The sequence below is a fragment of the Carcharhinus amblyrhynchos genome, chromosome 17 (assembly GCF_965287045.1).
Source record: "Carcharhinus amblyrhynchos chromosome 17, sCarAmb.v2.hapA, whole genome shotgun sequence".
Taxonomy (NCBI): domain Eukaryota; kingdom Metazoa; phylum Chordata; class Chondrichthyes; order Carcharhiniformes; family Carcharhinidae; genus Carcharhinus; species Carcharhinus amblyrhynchos.
Window position 1 is genome coordinate 22,467,417 of NC_137340.1, and position 21,893 is coordinate 22,489,309.

General features: G+C 41.1%; 1 protein-coding gene across 2 annotated transcripts in view; it reads right to left on the reverse strand.

Moving 5' to 3' along the window:
* Positions 1 to 21,893, reverse strand: part of tcerg1l (transcription elongation regulator 1 like) — a 636,404-nt gene that overhangs the window by 564,856 nt on the left and 49,655 nt on the right. For both annotated transcript variants that reach the window (XM_080205273.1, XM_080205274.1), the window contains exon 5: positions 1,762 to 1,950. In XM_080205273.1, coding sequence (XP_080061399.1) covers positions 1,762 to 1,950 — 189 coding nt within the window. The remainder of the gene's footprint in view (positions 1 to 1,761; positions 1,951 to 21,893) is intronic.

The window sequence follows — 21,893 nt, forward strand, 5'->3', positions numbered from 1 at the left end:
TCCACGAAGTACGTGAAAAGAACATCTTGCCTCTCGTTCAAATGTAATGGAATGAAATTTCTATACATGCATATAGATATGAATTAAGCTTGCCTAAGAAATGTAAGGCTTGTCCATTTCAGCCCAAATACCCTTTTTTCAAAACAGTTTAAGAAGTCTCAATGTCAAAAATGCTCTCAATGTTTTCTCGTTCTGAAAAATTAACTTTTACAAGCACAGAATCTCATTCGTCCCTCAATGAGCATCATAAAAGACAGATTATAACGTCATTATTACATTGCTGTTTCTGGGAGTTTATTGAGCGCAAATTAGCTTCCATGTTTTCTACTTTTACAACATTTCAAAAAGTACTTCATTGGCTGTGAAACAGATTGAGACATCCTGCAATCGTGTGAAGCATAATAAAAATGTAAGTCTTTCTTTTTTTCATTCCTTTGTCTTTTATTTGTTGGGAGATTTTAAACCTGTAACAGTTTAAATTTTGCAACTTTTTTTTAAACTTGTCTCTTTCTGTCGATATCTTTTATTCTCCTTTAGTTCTCTTTCTTTACCCAATTTGATATTTAATTAACCTTCACAAAATTGCATTTCCTTCTGAATCCTGGGTCAATTTCACAATCCTTCATTCTAACAGACGCTTACCCTATTCATTCAGGTCAGAGATGTCTGGTTTTCCTTGCTGTGATGTTCTCAAATTCTACTTTCAGCAACTTGCAATGCAAAAAATTTAAATATCTAAAAGTACGAGGGCAAGTCCAACAAATGGCAAAACGTTTTGCCATTTGCAAGTCCAACATTTGCATGCGCAACAAACGTTTTATCTGTCCTGTTGCAGCAAAATTTGATTACTTTCTCTTAGTTAAACAGCCAAATTGTTTTATTCAATAGGTGTGACAATACATTCAATATACTCGTGGGCAGCATGGTGGCAGAGTGGTTAGCACTGCTGTTTCATAGCACCGTTGTTTCATAGCACCAGGGACCTGGGTTTAATTCTGACCTTGGGCAATTGTCTGTGTGGAGTTTGCTCATTCTCCCCATGTTTGCGTGGGTTTCCTCAGGGTCATCCAGTTTCCTCCCACACTCCAAAGATATGCAGGTTATGTAGATTGGCCATGATAAATACCCCCTTAGTATCCAATGATGTGTAGGTTAGATGGATTCACCACAGTAAATATGTCAGGCCGAATGGCCTCCTTCAGCATTATGCAGATTCTATGATTCAATGGGTACGTGATCTCTCTCTCTACTCTCACACACACACACACACACACACACACACACACATACACACACACACACACACACACACACACAATTAACACCAGAATCCAGGCACTATTAGAATAAACAGAATAATGACTTGAAGATTTAGAAAGTCTCATGCATTTTTTTTTGTCCCTCTTTGTCCACAGAGGATCGACAGAACTAATCTGCATCTATCCCCAGTTCAAGAGTTGCAGATTTATAACGAACAGGAAAATTGCACTTTACCCCCACGTCATTAGCTGAATGTCTTCCACTTATTAATGCTAGGTACACAAGATAACATTTTGTTTCATTTTCTTGAACTTACAGCTGTTGTGATACATGAAGATAAAAACACACCACAAATTCCGAACAGGATTTAATGAAAAAGCATTAGAAAACCAACGAGAGATCAACTGAACCGATTTTAGACAGCCATAAAAAATTTTCTGCTGCCACTAAATTTGGAAAAATTATGCACAGGTTTAAACAAATTGGTCAATGTCAACTTACCAGGAAGATGTGTTGTCAAGAATGGGATTTTGATCGGAGACAACGTCAGGATATATGGTTGGGTATTTGCAGGAGGCAGATCCTGTTTTTTCTCTGTTTCAACTGTAACCATTGCTGCTGCTGCCGCTGCTGTAGCTAATACAACCGCTTGATTATTGGCAATCCACTTGAAAGTTGGCTCACAATCACCTGCAAATAACCCACACTTTAAATCATGATTTGTGTATGCGAAGTTTAAATTCAAATTTATCATTCACACAGTTCTAAAGATTACCTTAACATATCACTTTTTTCTGTGATTTCTAACCATCTGAAAATAAGATACGAGTGCATTTATTTTTCCTGCTGAAAAATGATGCAACTACAGACAACAGCCTAAGATTACAGAATTGCATAGGTGAAATTTTTCTGTCAGGCATTTTACCAATTTCCTTATTAACATTACAGTGCTGAGTTTATAAAACCACAAGATGAATTAGGCCATATAGCCCATAGCATAGTCTGAAATACCATTCAATGGGATCACGGTTGGATCTTTACATCAATTTCACTTTCTTGCTTATCCCCACACTCCTCGACTGCCACAGTGACCTAAAACCTGTTGATCGCAATCTTGAATATATTCAACAATTGGAAGTCCACAGTCTTTTGGGGTAGAAAATTAAAAATGTCACAACTCTCTTGTACGAGAATGTTCTCTTCATCTAAGCTATAAATTGACAACCTTTTATCCTGAGACTGCAATACGTAGTTCTACGCTCTCCAAGCAAAGCAAGCAGCCTCTTGGCATCAATAAGCCCTCAGGGAATTTTATATTTTTCAATTAGGTCACCTTATATTCTCTGGCGTTTAGAAGAATGTAAGACCTTTCTACACAATTGTAGCTCATAGCACTCTCACCCCAGAAATCAATGCAAATTGCAACCTAAGATAAGTATATCCATCCTTAGGTAAAGAGATGTGCTTAAAGGGCAAAAATTTTGAACAGCAAGATGTCCCACCCTATCACCACAAGGGTTATGGGGAAATGCATCCCCACCAATCACTGGTCCCACACCCATTTTTCACTCCAAGTAAGGCAATGTAGGAAGGAAATATAAAACAGATCCTCCTGCCTGCAAATCCACTAGTTATAACCCACCATATATAATTGCAGCAAGACTTTATTTAAAACTTCCAAGCACCTTGCAATAAAGGCCAACATATTATTTGTTTTCCTAATTGCTTGCAATACCAGAAAATTAACTGCTCATGCTTTGTATACAAGGACACTCAACTCCTCCAAATATCAGTATTAGCCTTTTAAAAATATATATTGTTTTCCCACTTGTCCTTCCAAGGCAGATGATTTTCCATACAAGTTCTACATCCCTTCTTGACCTCACTGTGCCATCCTGACAATTTACTCTCCCAGCTAGCATGATCCAATTTGGATTCATTACACTTAGTCCCTTATCAGTCACTGATACAGAATAGAAATAGCCGAGGCAAAGGGGTGATCCTTTTGGCACTCATTTACTTTCACCCTGCGATCCTTAAAGTGACACTTTATTCCTACTCTATCAGCTTATCTTCAATCCATACAAATAGTATCCCCTTTCCCAGGGGCTCGATCTTGTGTAATGGCCTCTCATGGGGCACCTTATTAAATGCCTCCTAAAAACTTAATCATACTACATTGATTCCCCTTTATCCATCCTACTGATTGCACCCTCAAAAGATTCTAATGGACTTGTCATAAAACCGAGTTGTTTCCACATAATCGTGCCATGATTTTCTAAGTTACTGAATAGATTATAGCATGTTCCTGACTACTTAACTAGCGTTAAGTTCCCTGTTTTCTCTCTTATTCCTTTCTTGGGATTACATTTGTATTTTCCAATCCACAGGGACCATTCTAAAAACTAATGTATTTAGTCTTCACAAGTCTTTTAAAATTCTAATATGTAGGCCATCAGGTCCATGAGATTTGATGGATTTTAGCCCCATGAATTTCTGCAGGACATTTTCTTTACCAACACTAATTACTTTGTGTTCAGTGTTAGATCCTTGGATCACCACAATTTTCAGTATGTGCCTTGTTGTCTTTACTGTTGAACGTCTATGCCATTTCCATTTTCCCCACTATCATTTCTCCTGTCTCCGCCTTGTTGCCTTTGCAAATCTCTTGCATTTCTTGATCATTTTCTACCTTTTCTATTTTCTTCTTTATTAATTTATCAACCTTTGCTGATTTTTAAAACTCTTAGACTCACTGCCCTCTTTGGAAACATTGCAGGCTTTTCAATATTCCAATATTTAATTAAATTGAAAATTCAAGCTGTTGTTACCACTCTATTTGCCTCAGTAGATTAAAACTAGAATTTCAGCTTAAACAACATCAGCAAGACAATAGTATCTACGTATCCAATCTATTCTATCAAGTTGTTTAACACAAACATCTATCACCACTTAAAAATCCCCCAAAGGTCTTACATCAATTGAATATATAATTTTGTGGAAAAATACATTACATGTTTGCATGGATATCTGTTAATACTCTTCAGGAATATTGGAGGCTATCACATTGCAATTGAAAATTTGTCCAGAGTATAGAGAAGTAATTTAATGTTTTATTATGTTTACAACCATGGATAACAAAGGATGAAGTGGATTTATAACAATCTTGATAGAAGCATAAAATTGGATTCCTTACTCACAATTTAAAGCAAGTTGAGAAACACATCTGATAATTAAGATATACAGTGTATATTACTGAGCTTTGCCTCAGAAAAACACAAAAATGTTTTGCAGACATTTAAATATTCATTTTACAGTAACTGATGCCACGCTGCAAATACTACCCTCAACCTCTCCAAATCATTATCCACAAAGAAAGCCTGTGAAGAAATAGCCAGCTGAAAGAATGCCATCTCCACCATTTTTCTTCAGAACAACATTATAGTGCCAATTTCTGATAATTGATTTCAGCTCGAATATTCAAACTTTAGGCATCAGTAAGATGGTAACAAGCTGTATCAGTATTTATTTAGTAGTGGGTTTATATTAATACTGCAATGAAGTTACTGTGGAAATCCCCCCGACGCCTAATCGGGTATAGATGGAGAATTTAGCATAGCCGATGTAACTAACCAGCACGTCTTTCAGTCTGTGGGAGGAAACCAGAGCACCTAGAGGAAATGCACACAGATACAGGGAGAACATGCAGAGACTCAGAGAATGCAGGGAAAGCATTTGGCATGCTTGGTTTCATTGGTTAGAACATTAAAAACAGGAGTTGGAACGTCTTGTTGAAATTGCCAGAGATAGTAGTAGACACAGGTACAATTTTGTCTTTTAAAAAGCATTTAGATAGTTACATGGGTACGATGAATATAGAGGGATACGGGCCAAATGCGGGCAATTAGGATTAATTTAGGGGTTTTCAAAAACAAAAGGGCGGCACGGACAAGTTGGCCTGAAGGACCTGTTTCCATGCTGTAAACCTCTGACTCCTCAGTGTTCCATGCCGGGAATTGAACCCAGGTCCCTAGCACTGTGAGGCAGCAGTGCTAGCTACTGTGCCACCATGCATCTTGGCAAGCTTAACATCAGTGGTAAGAAAAGTAACAGTCAATGCAGATTTCCAAAGAGAAATTTTCACATGACAAACCTTATTGATTAACAATAACCAGGACAGTTGATAATGGTAAACTACTGCCTATAATTTATCTGGATTTTCAATAACGTGCCCATAATAGACTAATGAGTAATGTTAGCAAAACAGAGTCGGGGACAAGTGGCAAATGGATTGCTAGGTTGCTTCAGGATAGAAAACAAAGAGTGGGAGTAGATAGTCAGAATGGCAGAACTTGGGAAGTGGTGTGCCACAAGGCTCAGTGCTGAGACCACTGTAATTCACAATTTACACTATGCATATTTTGGAATCAACAATACAATTTCTAAATTTGTGAAGGACTTCAAAACGTGGTGGGGGCGATGTGGGGCATAGTCAATAATGAAGATGACTGCAGTAAGTTAGAGGAGGGGATTAATAAACTTGTAGAATGTGCAAATAATTGGCAAATGAAGTTCAACATAAGTAAACACGAGGTAATACATTTTGGAAGATGCAAGTCTAGGCAGGGTGAGGAACAAAAGGGACCTCAATTTATCAATTACTAAAAGTAGTGCCACAGCACAGCAGGACCATAAATAATACAACTACGTATTTGCTTTGCTTCTAGAGATATATAAAAGTAGGAAAGTTATGGTAAGCATGTATCGAACCTCAGTTAGAATTACATGCAATTCTGGTCGCCAGATTACTGAAAGGTTATAGAGGCACTGCTGAGGGTGCAGTGAAGGTTTATACGCATAATACCAGAAATGCATGGTCAGGAAAGGATTGATAGCTGAATCTATTTTCTCTTGTAAAAAAAAAGGCTGAGAAGTCATTTTGATTGAGTGGATACTGAAAAATAGGGCAAAATTTTACAAGAGTGATTCTCAGCATCCAGCTAACTTGAAAACAGGAGAGTTTCTGATCCATTTTTTGGGCGATTTTCACACCCAATCCTATGTACTTAGAATTGGAAAACATAGGCTAGTCTGCTTCTTGCAGCTACAGGTAATGGACTAGGCTTAATTTGCCAGCCAGCCAGCCAGAGGGAGTGTCTGCACATGCATAATAGCAACTGTAGAGGAAGCTATTACACATGTGCAGACCTCTGATGCTGTACGTGCACAAATTCAACAGCAGGGGTCTGACAGACAGAGACAGAACCGTCAGGACCCTGCAGTTGCAGGCAGCATCACAAACTCTCACCACCCAACCCACCACCTCCCCCTCCACATACAAACAGTAGCAAATCACAAAGGCCTGCGGTCGATCGCCAGCGCCACGCCACACTGCATGGATATCTAACTCCTGCTACCCACCCCCTTGCTGCCTAGACCGATCACATACCCCGCCACACCCCCCACCCCATCCTATTGCAATGTAGAACGGCAGTGGGCCCTCCTCCCTTGGTGGTGATCAGGACATCCTGTCAGTCTCTAAACGTCCTTGACCCTAAGCTCCACCCCATCAGGCTTCACCCTCTGGCACTGACAGGCTGACAATGTCTAAAAGGCAACCCCCTTCCCTGAGAGGCCCTCAATGGCCTCTGGTTCCACCAGTGAGGTCAACACAACTGTTCCCTGTTCATGGGGGGGAGTTGTTTTCCTTATCAAAGAGAGAACTTCTCCCAACAAGGCCATAAAGGCAAGTGAACTGGGACGATTCCACGCCAGGCTCGCTAAACAGATATAAATTAATATTTAAATAAATTTGAATAATTTATTCAGCCTCTTGCCAATTTATGGCAGGAGGCTGACCTCTCTGAAATCCAGCTCCTGTAATATCACCAGCGCTGAGAAATCGGGTGTGATCCTGATTTCTCAAACCTCACACAATTTTACCAGCTCATTCTGCCCATCCCTGGCCAATGTTTCCTTTTCCTGGAATAAACAGACTTAAAGATCATCAATATCAGATAATCACCAGAAATTTCAGAAGAAACTGCCTTACCCAAAGATTGGTGAGGATGTGGAACTCGCTATCATAGTGAATAGTATAGTTACATTTAAGCGAAACCTTGGTAAGCAAATGAGGAGGAAAGGTAGGGTACAAGGCTGATTTAAATGTTAATGATATGCTTAGCATTAATGATCCTGGGACACAATTGTCCAGGTTCACTTATCTTCGCTCCCTCAGCAGTCGAAGTCCTCACTGGCAAGGATCACAAATGGCAGAGTGGACCAGATGTGTTGGCCTTGCTGGTGGGTCTGGAGGCCGTTGTAGTGCCAAGGTGATCGGGGACAGGACCGGGCAGTGCCCCTTGGGCACCAGGCAGTGTCAAGGGTGTGGGGTGGGGCTGGGGCAGGGGGTGTTTGATGGGCTGTGGTGCCTGAGGGGCACAGGGCAGGGTAAAGCATCCAAAATTAAACACTGCTGAATTTCTGGGTGTAAGAACTGCCAGCATAGTACAGATTTGATGAAGTCTAGCCTCTGCCAGCAAGGCGGTGAACAATCTGGCATGATGCAGCACAACTGCCAAAACAAAGTGAGATAAATCATCTATTGGGTACATGCCAATCCAAGCAGCTGATATGTTGTTTGGAATTTGGAAAATACTAAATAATCTGAGCCTTGAAGTTGATAACCTATGTGATATAATTAGTCCCAAATGGAGTCTGTACATCAATAAATAAAAAAGATGTATCGCTTATGGCGCGCCTCAAAAGAAAATGAAAACACAGCTCAGTGTGGAGCAACTCACAACCCGCCAATTCTTCACCAGGATGGGAAAAATAGCAACAACAAAATAAGGAACTTTGACAGCTTCATCAAGCGCCTGTAACTGAATTCTGCAATTCTGGAAAAAATTGCCAAATTGATCAAGACTAAAGGAAATTATAAAAGTGTGTAAGAAAGATGAGTAGCTGGCTGCAACTGCTGCCCCAATACCAATTAAAATTTTTGAGCAGTTTAACACTCTTTAAGCTAATCAGCAGAAATGTTGGCGCTACAATGAAAATGTAGCAGTATTTGGGTTGTAATTTAATGGTAACTGCATAGAATTAGCACCAGAATTCCTCCAGTGCCCTTTACTTTAAAAATCTAGGGATTTCCTATTAACATTCAAAGCAACTGGTGTAGAACTTGTTGTGACAATTCTATATATATTTTGATCATTGAGCAGGGCAGGGGTCAGTTTCATACACCTCAAGAATAAATACTAATACTTCAGCTGTAATAGAAGTGCATTGAATACAACCAGCAACCAAGTAAATGCTGCAGATAGCAATCATTCTCTAAACTTAATTAGTATTTTGATATCACCATAGATTTTAAAAGGAAACAGAATCTGTCACATTCCATTAGCATTTAAACTGATTACTGTCAGAATGCAGACACAGACTGAAAACAGACTTTTACTGCAAATGTGATATTTGGAATCAAGGGGGTTCAGTCATCAAACTGGAGAAAATATTAAAGTGTGAATCACTGAACTGTTACCACAGCATTTGAGAGGGGAATGAAGATGCAATCTACAACATGGAGGTTCATTCTGAAATGCAACTTAATAAAATCGTACTAAAACTACAATCATTGCATTATGGCATCACATCACATTACGGCAAATAGAAGAAAACATTTCAAAGAAGACTTTCCAATACGTTTTAAAGGAAATAATTCATTCAACAGTCTTGCCAAAGGTAAAAACTAGCTAGAGGAACTTAAGATATTCAAACATATTATTGCTCCAAAAGGCTGAATCCAAGATGCTGGCAAAAATAGCTGTAGGGTTGCTATGTATATTGAAGGAATCATGCAAGAGGTGAACAGAGCTGGCCCCGCCAGATTCAGCAAGATCAACTCATCTAAATTATTACGCATTCCATGCGCATTTTCCATGACATGGTTGAAGAGTCAATACTTTGTCTCTTGTTTGTTAATTCTGAGAACAGCTGTGGAAAAAGTTCTTAGAATGTGATGACTGTCAAGGTGAGGCAGCCCACAGGTTGACAGCTCAAGTTAAATCTGTATTCATATTATGCATGCTACAAGAACCAATGCTCCAACATGGAGCAGCATCAGCTTTAGAGCATGGAAAGTGCCAACATAACTCTTCACACCTGCCGTGTTCAAGTTGGAAGAGTTTTGCCTGAATGTTGGGCCATCTATGCAGGACTGAGATTTCCATGAGTGGAGAGGGAACATGGAGTTGAATTAGGCTTGACTTTCAATGTTCCAGTAGTTCACAGTGTAGATGAGGGCCAAGAAACAGAGCTTTCTGTTGCTACCTATTCAATGGTAAGATGGTAGAGTTACTACTCTCTCCGGCGGTGAGACAGAAACTGAAGCAAACAGCTTATTAATCAAAGGAACTCGAGCAAGTTAAGTCTTGGTCATGTAACAGCTTGGTTTCGGCTAAGTAACAAGGCCACCTACTTGAAACCCATTGTGTTTGAGACAAGGTACTGGTCATTAAAACCATCTTGGGATATTAGAAGTCACAAATAATTACACTTGTTCATAGCTGGCTAGGACAGATACACTATCTCCCGGGCTGTAGCTCTGCCTTGGAAATTTAAAATGAGTTGATGTATTTCTCTAGAATTTGTTTGTCAGCAGTCATAGCGGGCATTGGCAGCTCTTTACAGATACCGGGCAGCAGGTAGGTGTGTGTGTGTGTGTGTGTGCGCGCGCGCGCGCGTGCGTGCGTGCAGGGGGCCATTAGCCACAGCCAGAATTCGGGATCATCTTTTAAATTGGGCAAGGGGGCCAAAATCGGAATTCTGATTAGGAGTCAAACCCAATGAGAGTCTCCCAGCCTACAGTGCCTGCTCCAGGGCAGGCGAGAACCTGGTTACAGCTGCCTTGAATCAATTGAAATGTAATTACTGGGTTTGAGGCCAGATGCTCCAGCCTCCTGGTATTAAAATCCATGCCCTTGAACAACTGGAAACCCTTTTATCTCTTACTTTATTTTTGTCAACTCTGCCAAACTTTAAAATTGGATATAAAAACAGAAAAATGCTGGAAAATCTCAGCAGGTCTGACAGCATCTGCAGAGAGGGAATAGAACCAACGTTTTGAGTCTGGATGAGCCTTCGTCAGAGCCCAAGATCAGATCGGTTGGAATAGAAGCTGAAGAAGGATTTAATTGACATATGTAAAATAAGAGGGGGCCTTGGCAGAGTGGAAATGGAAAGACCTATTTCTGAAAGCGGAGGAGTCATAGCAGGAGGCATATATTAGAAGTGGTAGGCAGAGGGATTACAGGGGAGTTGAGGGCAGATTATTTTGATCAGAGAGTGGGGACAGGGGTGGGAGGAGGACTGGAGACAGGAAGCTTCTAAAACATGATTATCCAGTAGAAGTACCCTGATTACCCTGATCACCAAGGGCTGAAAAATGGATCTCTTCCAGTTGGCAGACATCTGATGGGCTCTATGGTCATCTCCTCTGCTATTATTTCCTATAAATCTATACCAATCTCCTCACTCATCCAGTGAGACATTCAGAAGGACCATTTATATTAGTTAAATAAGTCATCAAAATAATTGTGCCGGTGACATACAAGATGAAGATGCAAAATCTTGTCTGAATGAAAATTGGTTAATTTGGTAATTCATTGGCTCTTAGAAGTTTCACAAGGTTTCCTTGAATTGGAAATTGACCTTAGATGTGGTATTGTCATAACTCTAACAAGCATGCCAAATCATATATGTGAAGTGTTAATTAAAGGACCAGACTCTACAATTTTGCTTTCTCCTCATCAATGTACGCCTTCCAATGTTCACCTATGAATAAGAACTGTTCATAATATTTCAATGCAATCCATTGGCACTCTGTGTCATCATGTGGACTTGATTAGATGCTATGCAAGAATGCAAGTCTTTTTTGACAGTTTTCTCATCATTTTCAACATCATGAGATGGTGGGCAGCTAGTCACTGTGAGGTATACAAAGGCTGGTATTGGGGTAACTCTCCCTCCATGTGTGAGTGTTTGCCTTCCAATAATTAAATGAGTTGGGAAATTCGTGAGGCTTTATATACGTTAAGCTATTTCTCTGCCTTATTGTAGACAAGCTCAAAACCCAAATGTACTGTGCTATCTTGATGCTCCAGCACCAGGTACAATTTCAGAACCAAACCTCATTCTGTTATCATGGATATGTGTGAAAGATGGAACAATGACATACAGCTGTCAAGGGGAAAAAGTACAGATTTGACTCAGTTATACCACATAATTTTAATGGACATTGTGTGGAATATTTAATTAGTATTGTGGTGAACTAAATTTTCACAGGGTTCAGTAATTTTTTTGAGTTCTTACTGGAGTAGAGACTGTCAGAGGTAAATCCACAGTTAGAACTCCAAAGAATTGGTCTCACAAAAGAACTAAGATGAAATGCTTCCTGCATTGATGTGAAACTGGGTCATCATTCCTTCAGTTCTTCTGAAAGAAGGAAAAGCAGAGTGTCAGCTGAACAGCTGATTGCTGATTTGGGAACTTCAAACACCTGGCCCGTTTGGCTCAGTGTGATTTCATGTTGGAGCATTTTTCTTCCAAGTAGTTGAATCCCACCTCAGCAGCATTGCCAGCACTAACGGGAAACACTCTGGTCTTCTTGTTCGCGTCAGCGCTTCGATTTTTATCAGGTGAATCATACTGTGCAGAAGAGACCCTTTGACCCATCAAGCCTGCACCAACACATTAGAAACACCTGAACTCCTACCTAATCCCATCTGCCAGCACTTGGCCCATAGCCCTGAATGTTAGGACATGCAAAGTGCTCATCCAAGTACTTTTTAAAGGTTATGAGGTGACCACCACCACCCTGCCACTCTGCTGCCCCCACCCCCATCCCCTCTACCACACTCTCCGGCAGTGCATGCCAAACTGTCACCACCCTCTAGGCTAAGAAAACTTTTCCTCACATCCTCCCTAAACCTCCTGCCCTTCACCTTGAACCTATGTCCCCTCGTGACTGACCCTTCAACTAAGGGATCAGCTGTTTATCTACTTTGTTCATGTCTCTCATAATCTTGTATGCCTCAATCAGGTCACCCCTCAGTCTTCTCTGCTCCAATGAAAAAAACCCAAGCCTACGCAATCTCTCTTCACAACTTAAATGTTCCGTTCTAGGCAGCATCCTGGTGAATCTCTTCTGCACCCCGTCCAGTGCAATCATATGCTTCCTATTATGTGGCGACCAGAGTTGCACACAGTACTCTAGCTGTAGCCTCAAAAGTTCTTTAAAACTCCAACATGACTTCCCTGCTTTTGTAATCCATGCCTCATGTGATAAAGGCAAGTGTCCCATATGCCTTTTCACCACCCTACTAACATACCGTTTTGCCTTCAGAGATCTGTGGACAAACACGCCAAGATCCCTTTCTTCCACAGAACTTCCTGGTGTCCTGTTATTTATTGAATATTTCCTTGGCAAATTACTCATTCTAAAAAATGTATCACCTCACACTTTTGAGGGGTAAATTCCATCTGCTGCTTATCTGCCCATTCTGTCTGTATCTTCTTGTAGCCCAAGACACTCTGCCCCACTGTTAACCACCTGGCCAATCTTTGTGGCATTTGCAAATTTCTAATTCTATCCTCTATGTAGTCATCTATGTCATTTATATAAAATGATGAATAATAAGATCCTTGTGATACACCACTGGACACTGACTTCCATCGTGGGCACTGAGTCCCTGATGGTTTGAAGTTCCTCTGCTACGAGTCATGGCTAGTCATAGATAGCCTTGTCCATTTAAAAAAAGATAACTTTTACAAAGTAGGTCACATGGATATGTATTTATTTTCTGTTCTATACTAAAGTGGTCAGCTCACTTTAACAGCAAAGATAAATGAAAAGGTTGCCACATGGTGCATTACTTAACAAGTTATTGGAGCTTCATTCAATAGGTTTAGCTTGCTTACAGTCCAAGATGAAAGAAGGGGAAATTCTTCCAAACGTTTTGGATGCTGTAACCATAATCATGTGACACATTACACAGAGGGGAAGAGTGCATTGGTTTACAATACATAACATTTTCCATCCAGGTCTTCCTGGGTTAAAATTCCCTCCATTTAACAACCATGGACACCTCTGTAAACCATGCCTTAAAACGCTGAAACAACTCCTCAGAGGACACAGTCCCTTTATTAGACTTTATGAACAAACTCACTTCCATTCCTACGAGTGCTTCAGGTATGATGTCAGAATCCAGAGTGTCGGTACACCTGATGTCAGCAAGGCTTAGAACATTCACCTCGTGGAATTTGAGCTTCCTGAGTAAGGTAATGATTGCCGGCCCACATAAGGAGCCTCACCTGTCACACTTACAGACACACAGACACAAGTGAGACTCTTTGATTGGGCAGGCAATCATTACCTCAATAAGAGCTCATATTCCAAGAGCCCAACCTCATGGATCTTGTTGAGGTCATCACTGATGTGTCTTTCCTAAGCTAAGAAGCAAATGGCTTTTAGTTACTATTCTACTTATACTTATCCCCATCACAGCAAATATGGCTGTTCATTAAAAGAAAAGTAGTTCAGTTTCCTCAATGGCATTAGGAAACCAGAACCTGTAATGGCGCGCAACCTGGTCAGTTACTCCAACACTAGCTGGAATGTTGCACGCTACTTAGAAATTTTATTATGTATTAGATTACATAAGTGAATGATATAACATTCATGGAAGATATTCCACACATACGCTGTGTGTTTTCATAAACATTAAACACGAGCTTCTGCTTTCTCAGAGTAAGTGCAATAGCAGTAGTACAGAGACTGCTATTCTGATAGTCCAGCAAAAATATCCGCAGATACATTTTCAGAATTCAAACTCCTCATACAGTCTGACCTCCAGGGTTGAGTGCGTATCAAAGATTTGGATGTGGGGGTCAGCAGGCCTCCCTTCATCAGCACTTTCCATCAGTTAAAATTAGCGATCAGCAAATCCTGCAAGGCCTCCTGACCTCTGTGCCTGAATTAGTGATATAGAAACATCCTCCCACTGGATGAATCCCACACGAGAAGCAGAAACATCAAAAACATAATGAGCGACCTCTTTTGCATGAAGAAGCAATAGTTTTTTTTTAAGTAAAACATTACAATCTCTATATTGTGTTTTTATAATGAGGATTAAAAGATTGTCCTGAAAATTTATTGCAGCGCAAAATGAGTTTGACCAAGTTTGTTAAGCATTGATGGGGGTTTGATAATTGGTAATAAACATGTTATTTTTGCAGATTAAAAACACCAACTGTTTTACGATATTCCAGCTAGATTTTTTAATTGCATTCTTTATTTATTAGGCTGCTCCAAGCACTTGCTGCCTAAAGATAATCCAGGAGAACCATTCTTCAAAAATGATTTCAGACTCCTTTGGAAACAAGATTCTATTCACTGCTAACACTAGCGCAAACCTTCTGAATTAGAGTCACCCTTCAAAAATGTATTTCTAAAAAGAAAAGGTATTAGATTCAAGGAAAGGTGAACTACATGGGAAGCTTGCATACTTGCCATTAGGAACATTTAGGTGCAAATTGACTTTTTCTTGAATTTTGTTTTCATTGTAATGATTGTTTGAATTGCCCCTAAATGAAAACCCAATGCCATTTTGGCCAATGAGTTCTCATATAGTGGGTGGGAACTAACATTTCAGTTAATGCCCCATCTGTGACCTGAAAACCAGCATGATATCTGTGTTGACTCTGAGAACAAAGGCCCACCAAATATTCTGCCCATAAGGCAGTTAAGGAGACTGTGGTGGGCCTTCCTCTTGACTGCAGACCTCAAGATACACCATACCGCCCCCAGAGTAGCTGTCAGCTTTTGCACTCGGCAGTGCCATTGCTCATCACTCCTAAGATCACAAAGTGTTTCAGGAGAAAGGTAAGTGCTGTTGTGGGTGGCAGGGGAAAGAGGGTCCATGAGGGTAGGCAGCAAGTGCAGAAAAGTGGCTGTCAGTGACCACAACACTTCCCCAGCACCCCCCTTCCCAACTCCATGTCCATACCTTCAATCATGTGTAGACTAGTGCAAATCAAGGGACAACCATCCCTGCCCCACCACCCCCGCTGCAGCTGACTTGCAGCTTGCACACCGTTACTCATCTTGCAGGCTGCATGTTGGCAGAAGTTGTAAAGATTGCAGCAGAGGTGGAAGGAGACCTTACACGGTCGTTAACTGACTGCTTAAAGGATTCAAGTCGAGGCAGAATGGGAAAGTCAGCCATGGGCCTTCCCACCCAGAAATTAATTCCACTGGAGATAGGAAGGTATCGGATATCAGTCCTGATACTGAGCCGCCAAATTTTCAGGCCTACCTCCCTGTCTCAACGTCTCCAACAATGGAAGGTTCAAGCCCACAAGTGCCAATTAGAGCAGATCAAGGAACACCTCTCACCCTTTCCACCTTCCCCCTCTACTCAAGTTGACATGCAGCCTGCATAGTTCTACCAGTCATGCAGATCACATGTTTGAGAATCCTGTGTAAAACTATTGTATTTTGAAAACTTGTAGACTTGAACTTTCCAGTGTGGGAGACATCCAATTCCCTCTTGAAAGCCACAATCAGATCTCCTCCACCACATTGTCAAGCAGTGCATTCCAGATCCTGAGTATACTCACTGCATCTAAAGGTTTCTCCCTCATGTTACCAACCACCTGAAATCTGTGCCCTCTAATCCTTGATCCATCTACCAATGGGAACAGCTCCTCCCTATTCACTCCATCCAGACTCTTTCTGCTTTTAAATACCTTTATTAAATCTTTTTTCAACCTGTTCTTTTCCAAAGAAAATGTTCCATCTTCTCTAATCTATCTGCAAAACTGAAATTCCTCACTCTTATGAGTCAGTGTGATTGCTAATTATGAGGAATATGGAAGTATGTTTGTATGACCTGAAAATAATTACATGCCTTTCCTTGAATGCTGAAAGTTATGATTTTATAATCTCATTTTTGGGGACTGGCTGATATGGTCACTCTTTCATTTAAAATGCTCATCAGGCATGGTTCTTATTATAATGGAAAATTACATTCCAGAGCTGTAATTTTTAGAAGCATATGTTAGTGCATCACCCATGACGGCAAGCCACAACAAATCATGTTCAGTCCACCATTCCTTTATATTTCTTTGACAACACAGAAAATATATTGCGTAATTATCTCCATCTGCTTGTTGATTACTTCACAAATCAGCTCGCCAGTCAAAGGGTGGAAGGTTCTGAGCTGATGTGCATCTCAAAGAAAATGTGTGCTGTGTAAAAGCTCTAAAATTGTACCCAATGGGGAAAATCTAAACATTCAAACTTCATACATCTGGCAACAAGTCTCTGCCAAAAAGAAATTAATCCATTTTCTAACATGTTTAACAACAGTCAGAAGAGTGTGTGTACTGTACAGCTGAATGTTTGATGTTCATTAAGATATCAGGGGGAATCTCTGTAACAAGAGTGCAAAGTTAGAAATTTACACCAAATACCTCCTGACTCTCACTTCCTCCGTAGATTTGTTTATCACTTTAGCTAAACTGTCTTGTGCTTTATATGCTCTGTCTGAGGCCAGAACTCTCCATTCACCTGACAAAGGGGCTGACCCCGAAAGCTTGTGAGTCTATTATCAAATAAATCGGTTGGACTAAAACCTGGTGTTGTCAGGCTTTTTACTTTGTTATAGAAGACAGAGAGTAGTGGCAGAAGGGTGTTTTTCAGGATGGAGATCTGTGGTTAATGGTGTTCTGCAGGTATCAGTGCTGGGACCTTTGTTATTTGTAGTGTATCATTTATATATAACTTTATATAATGACCTGGAGGAAAATGTAGGTGGTCTGATTAGTAAGTTTGTGGGTAACATGAAGATTGGTGGAGTTGCTGACAGTGCTGAGGATTGTAGGAGGGTACAACAGGATATAGATTGGAAACTTGGGCACAGAAATGGCAGATGGCCTTTAATCCAGACAAGGTGATGCATTTTGGAGGACTAAAGTTAAATGTGAATTATCCTGTAAATAGCAGAACCCTTTAACATACCGAGGCATCTGAGCATGCAGGTCCACAGTTCCCTAAAAGTAGTAACACAGGCGACCAAGGTGATTAATCATTGCTTTATCAGCCAGAGCATTGAATACAAGAGTTGGGAAATCATGTTGCAGCTATACAAAATCTTGATTCAACCACATTTGGAGTATTATTGCTGTTCTGTTCACCACACTAGCAGCAAAGCATGGAAACTCTGGAGAGAATGTAAAGAAGGTTCACCAGGATGTTGCCTGGTCTTGAGGAGAGGCTGAATAAACTAGGATTGTTTTCACTGGAACAGCAGAAGCTGAGGGTGGAACCTAATAGAGATCTACAAAATTATGGGAGGCATAGACAGGGTAGATAGTCAGAGGCTTTTTCCGAAGTGGAAATGTCAATTACAAGGTGGTACAGGTTCAAGGTGAAAGTTTAAGGGAGATGAGCAGGCTTAATTTTTCACGCAGAGTGGTGGTGCCTAGAATGCACTGCCAGAGGGGGTGGTGGAAGCAGGCACATTAGCAACATTTAGGGGCATCTGGTTGGATACATGAATAGGGAGGGAAGAGGGATATGGACCAAGTATGGACAGGATGGGTTTTTTTTATTTTAGTTAGGGCATCATAATTGATACAGGCTTGGAGGGCCAAAGGGCTATCTGCCATTTCTGTGCCCAAGTCTCCAATCTATCTGTATTCTGTTGTATCCTCTGACAATCCCCAGCAATGTCACCAACTCCACCAATCTTCATGTCATCTACAAACTTACTAATCAGACCACCTACATTTTCCTCCAGATCATTTATATATACACTACAAATAACAAAAGTCCCAGTACTGATCCCTGCAGAACACCATTAACTACAAATCTCCATCCTGAAAAACACCCTTCTGCCACTACTCTGTCTTCTGTAACCGAGCCAGTTCTTATCTGCCCATTGAAGTGGTGGAGGCTACCTCGCTAAATATATTTAAGTCACAGGTAGATTGGTTTTTGATGGACAAGGGAATTAAGGATTATGGGGAGAAAGCGGGAAAGTGGAACTGATCCACTTCAGATCAGCCATGATCTTATTGAATGGCAGGGCAAGCTCGAAGGGCTAGATGGCCTACTCCTGCTCCTATTTCTTATGTTCTTGTTATGTTCTTATGTTATCTGTCTAGCCAGCTCACCCCAACTGTTATTTGTTCTAACACATCTCCGTTGAGACTTTCCAGGTGGTCCACAAAATGTATTATAATGAGCAGGTTCAAGCTTTACAGCGTGGGTGATCAAAGGAGATGGTAGTCAGGACTTGAAGCCAGCCCTGCCTTATTAAAACACTCTTCAATGCATTCAACACTTCGATGTAATGATCATTGTATTCAGTTACAATTGAAGATCCATGAATGCTGATCCATTTGAAAAGGGACCCTACAACCAAAACTGTTTGTGAATCTTGGGTCTAGCAGACCAATTGTATGAATTTAATTCCTTTACCATGTTGAAGACAAATCTGATGGCCCAAAAGGATACAGAAAATTGAAGTCACAAGTCTGGGACTTACTATGTTGCAGAACACCATTCTAACAGTTTGATATGACATGCATCACTACTATTATTTACGACTAATGTACAAAACATTCAAGATAAAATAATCTGTATGCAGAGCAAAAGGTATCTGGAAAGGTAGCGAAAGTGTAAGTTTCAAAATCCAATTCTACATGGAGCAGTGCCCTCTCAGCAGAATTGTCAATTATTTGACTGATGTGCTAAATGACAAGGTCGTTATTATTTAGAAATCATGCTTTTTCAAACTGACATCAAATAAATTGCATAATAATTACTGTCAGTGGCACTGCAGTAGTTTACTTTTTTGTTCAAGTGCACAAATAAAATTATTTCTTTTAAAATATATTTCTGCAATTGTACAGATGGTTCACAAGACATCAGGTTAAGGAGAGCCAATTTCTGTATACCAAGTTAGTGGCCTAGATTTTTCACTCCCGAGATGATTAGTCAGGAAATTTGCTGGCTTTCTGCACCTCCACAGGACATTAGCAGGATCTTCATTCATGATGGGAGGTGAGCAGGTTGGGCCCACTGCCCCTAGAGATCAATCTAAGGTAGGCATCGGGGCTGCCAAGGCAGGGCTCTTTTAAAGGCTCATATTTTTGTCCCTCCAACCTCAGCTGTCATACCTCCCCCGCTTTTCCCCAATGACCCCTCATATCCTCCATGCCAAGCCATGCCACCCTCATGGGCTCTTATAGTTCCCCCAATGCCAACTTAATGCAAATTCATGCCAACCCATCCACAACTCTTCATCCTTACTCCTTCCATTCCAACTCACCCAATATCCACGATATGCTGACCTTAGGTGTCATGTTGAGATGAAATAACATTCTAAATATATTTAGATCATTCACTATATTAAAAAGAACCATTCATTAAAGCCCATTTCCATCTGTCATGTACTTAATCCATAAAAAAAAAAGACTTGTATACATAACCCCACAAAGACAACTAATCATTATGAAGTGCTTTGAAAGGTCAGTCAAGGCGCGAATCAATTCCAGCCTCCAGCTAGTTTGCCTACTGCCTCAACAAGTCTACAGCAGACGCCATTTCAGGAAAAAGATACAAAAGTCTGAGGTCACATACCAATCGACTCAAGAACAGCTTCTTCCCTGCTGCTATCAGATTTTTGACTGGACTTCCCCTGCATTAAGTAGTTTTTTTCTTCTACACCCTCGCTATGACTGTAACACTACATTCTGCACCCTCTCGTTTCCTTCTTTGTGAATGGTATATTTTGTCTGTATAGCATGCACAGAACAATACTTTCTACTATATGTGTTTAATGCACTAAACTACACATCTTGGGTCACCAAGGATCAATTTAACATGGCCAATCCACCTAATCTGCACATCTTTGGACTGTAGGAGGAAACTGGAGCACCTAGAGGAAACCCATGCATACACAGGAGAATTGGAAAACTCCACATAGACAGCGACCCAAGGCTGCAATTGAACCCAGGTCCCTGGAGCTGTGAGGCAACGGTGCTAACCACTGTATTACCATGCTGTCCCCAAAAAAATCATGTTATTAATAGCTGAAACAATAAGCTTTAGTCATCCACACCTAAATCTAAGTGTTAAAAAAATGCTGTAATATTTTAACAATTCAGAATAATGAGTTAAATGGAAGGTATAATTTATCAGTTCAACAATTCAAATTAGTTACTGGAAGTGGTTCTCCAAGCAGCAGGAGATAAGTGTTGGGTGACGATGGTCTGTGCTGAAGGGCAGGGGAGGGGAGGAGAGGAAATGAAGAGGTGGGGCAGCAGTGGAGCCCTAAAGGGGGCAGGGTAAGTGAGCAATGCTATGGGGTTAGCGGAACGGGTGAACTTGAGGGTGGGAAGGAAGGTGGAATCTGTCACGTCAACTGATGTGTCCTGCGTGGACAACCAAGAAACTGGTGAAAGGAAGGGATATTGAGGACTAAAGAGGACAGTGGGAGCCAGCGAGTTGGGAGGGTGAGGCTTCAGTGATGGCAGGTGAAGAGGTGCTGAAAATTGCTGGAGGGGATAAGGAAGGACAAGCAGTGTGATTGCACCTAGGCAGGTAATGTTAACCATGGTTGCTCAAAAAACTGAAGTACCTCGTGGTGGAGATCTCACGATGTTGGATTGGAATTGGGTCATTGGGTATGGTTGGAGATAAAGGTCAGCTGAACTAGACAACTGAAAGGGAACTCCAGCATATGGTATTTGTAATGCTAGGACATTAGTATGTGAAAGACAAAGGTTCAGCCTGCACAGGAGACTTCTTGCACATGGTTCGCGAGGGCCTTGGCAAATACATTTGAAGATTTACAATCATAATATACCTGTGTAACCACATGTGAAGTCAAAACTCTTCTAAATGCTCTCCAACATCTGCAGCAGGGGTGGAGGCAGTCTGCTGCCCAGTTTGCCTTGTTGCCTTGGATGACCTTGGCAGCCATCCTTTAGCTCTCTTGCTGCATGGCAGCTGCTCCCTCCATTGTGATGGAGGCCAAAGCAGAAGAGGGCTTAGACATAGGGGATTCCAAAGGGCCAGACACCCTCAGAATCTTCCGAGTGGAGGACCCAAGGGTATCTAATAGCCACTCTTCCTCCATGTGACTGTACAAGGGTTCCTGCCTCAGTGAGAGGAAGGGACACCAGGAGGGAGAACAATGTGCCTCCTTTCATGTAGCCACAGCAAAAACTCACCCATGGCTACAACAATGAGGTACAGGTCTGTGCGAATCTGGCAGAAAGTGGGTATTCTGTTGGATCAGTATCTCCATGGTGATTACCACTATCACCATGGAGACCTTAATGGATGCACATGTCAGCATCACTCAGAACAAGCAGATGGACTCTTCCACCTCACCTGCCACTACTTAGAGGAACAGCAGAGAGTGTGTCAGAGGTCCTCAGTCTCTCACAGCAGCCTCAGCATCTCGTGGTCGGTCCATCCCAGAGATTCATTATCCAAATTGGGCATCGCAGGTGCTTTCCTCGGCAATATTCAGAGTGCCAGTGAGTTTGACTGACAC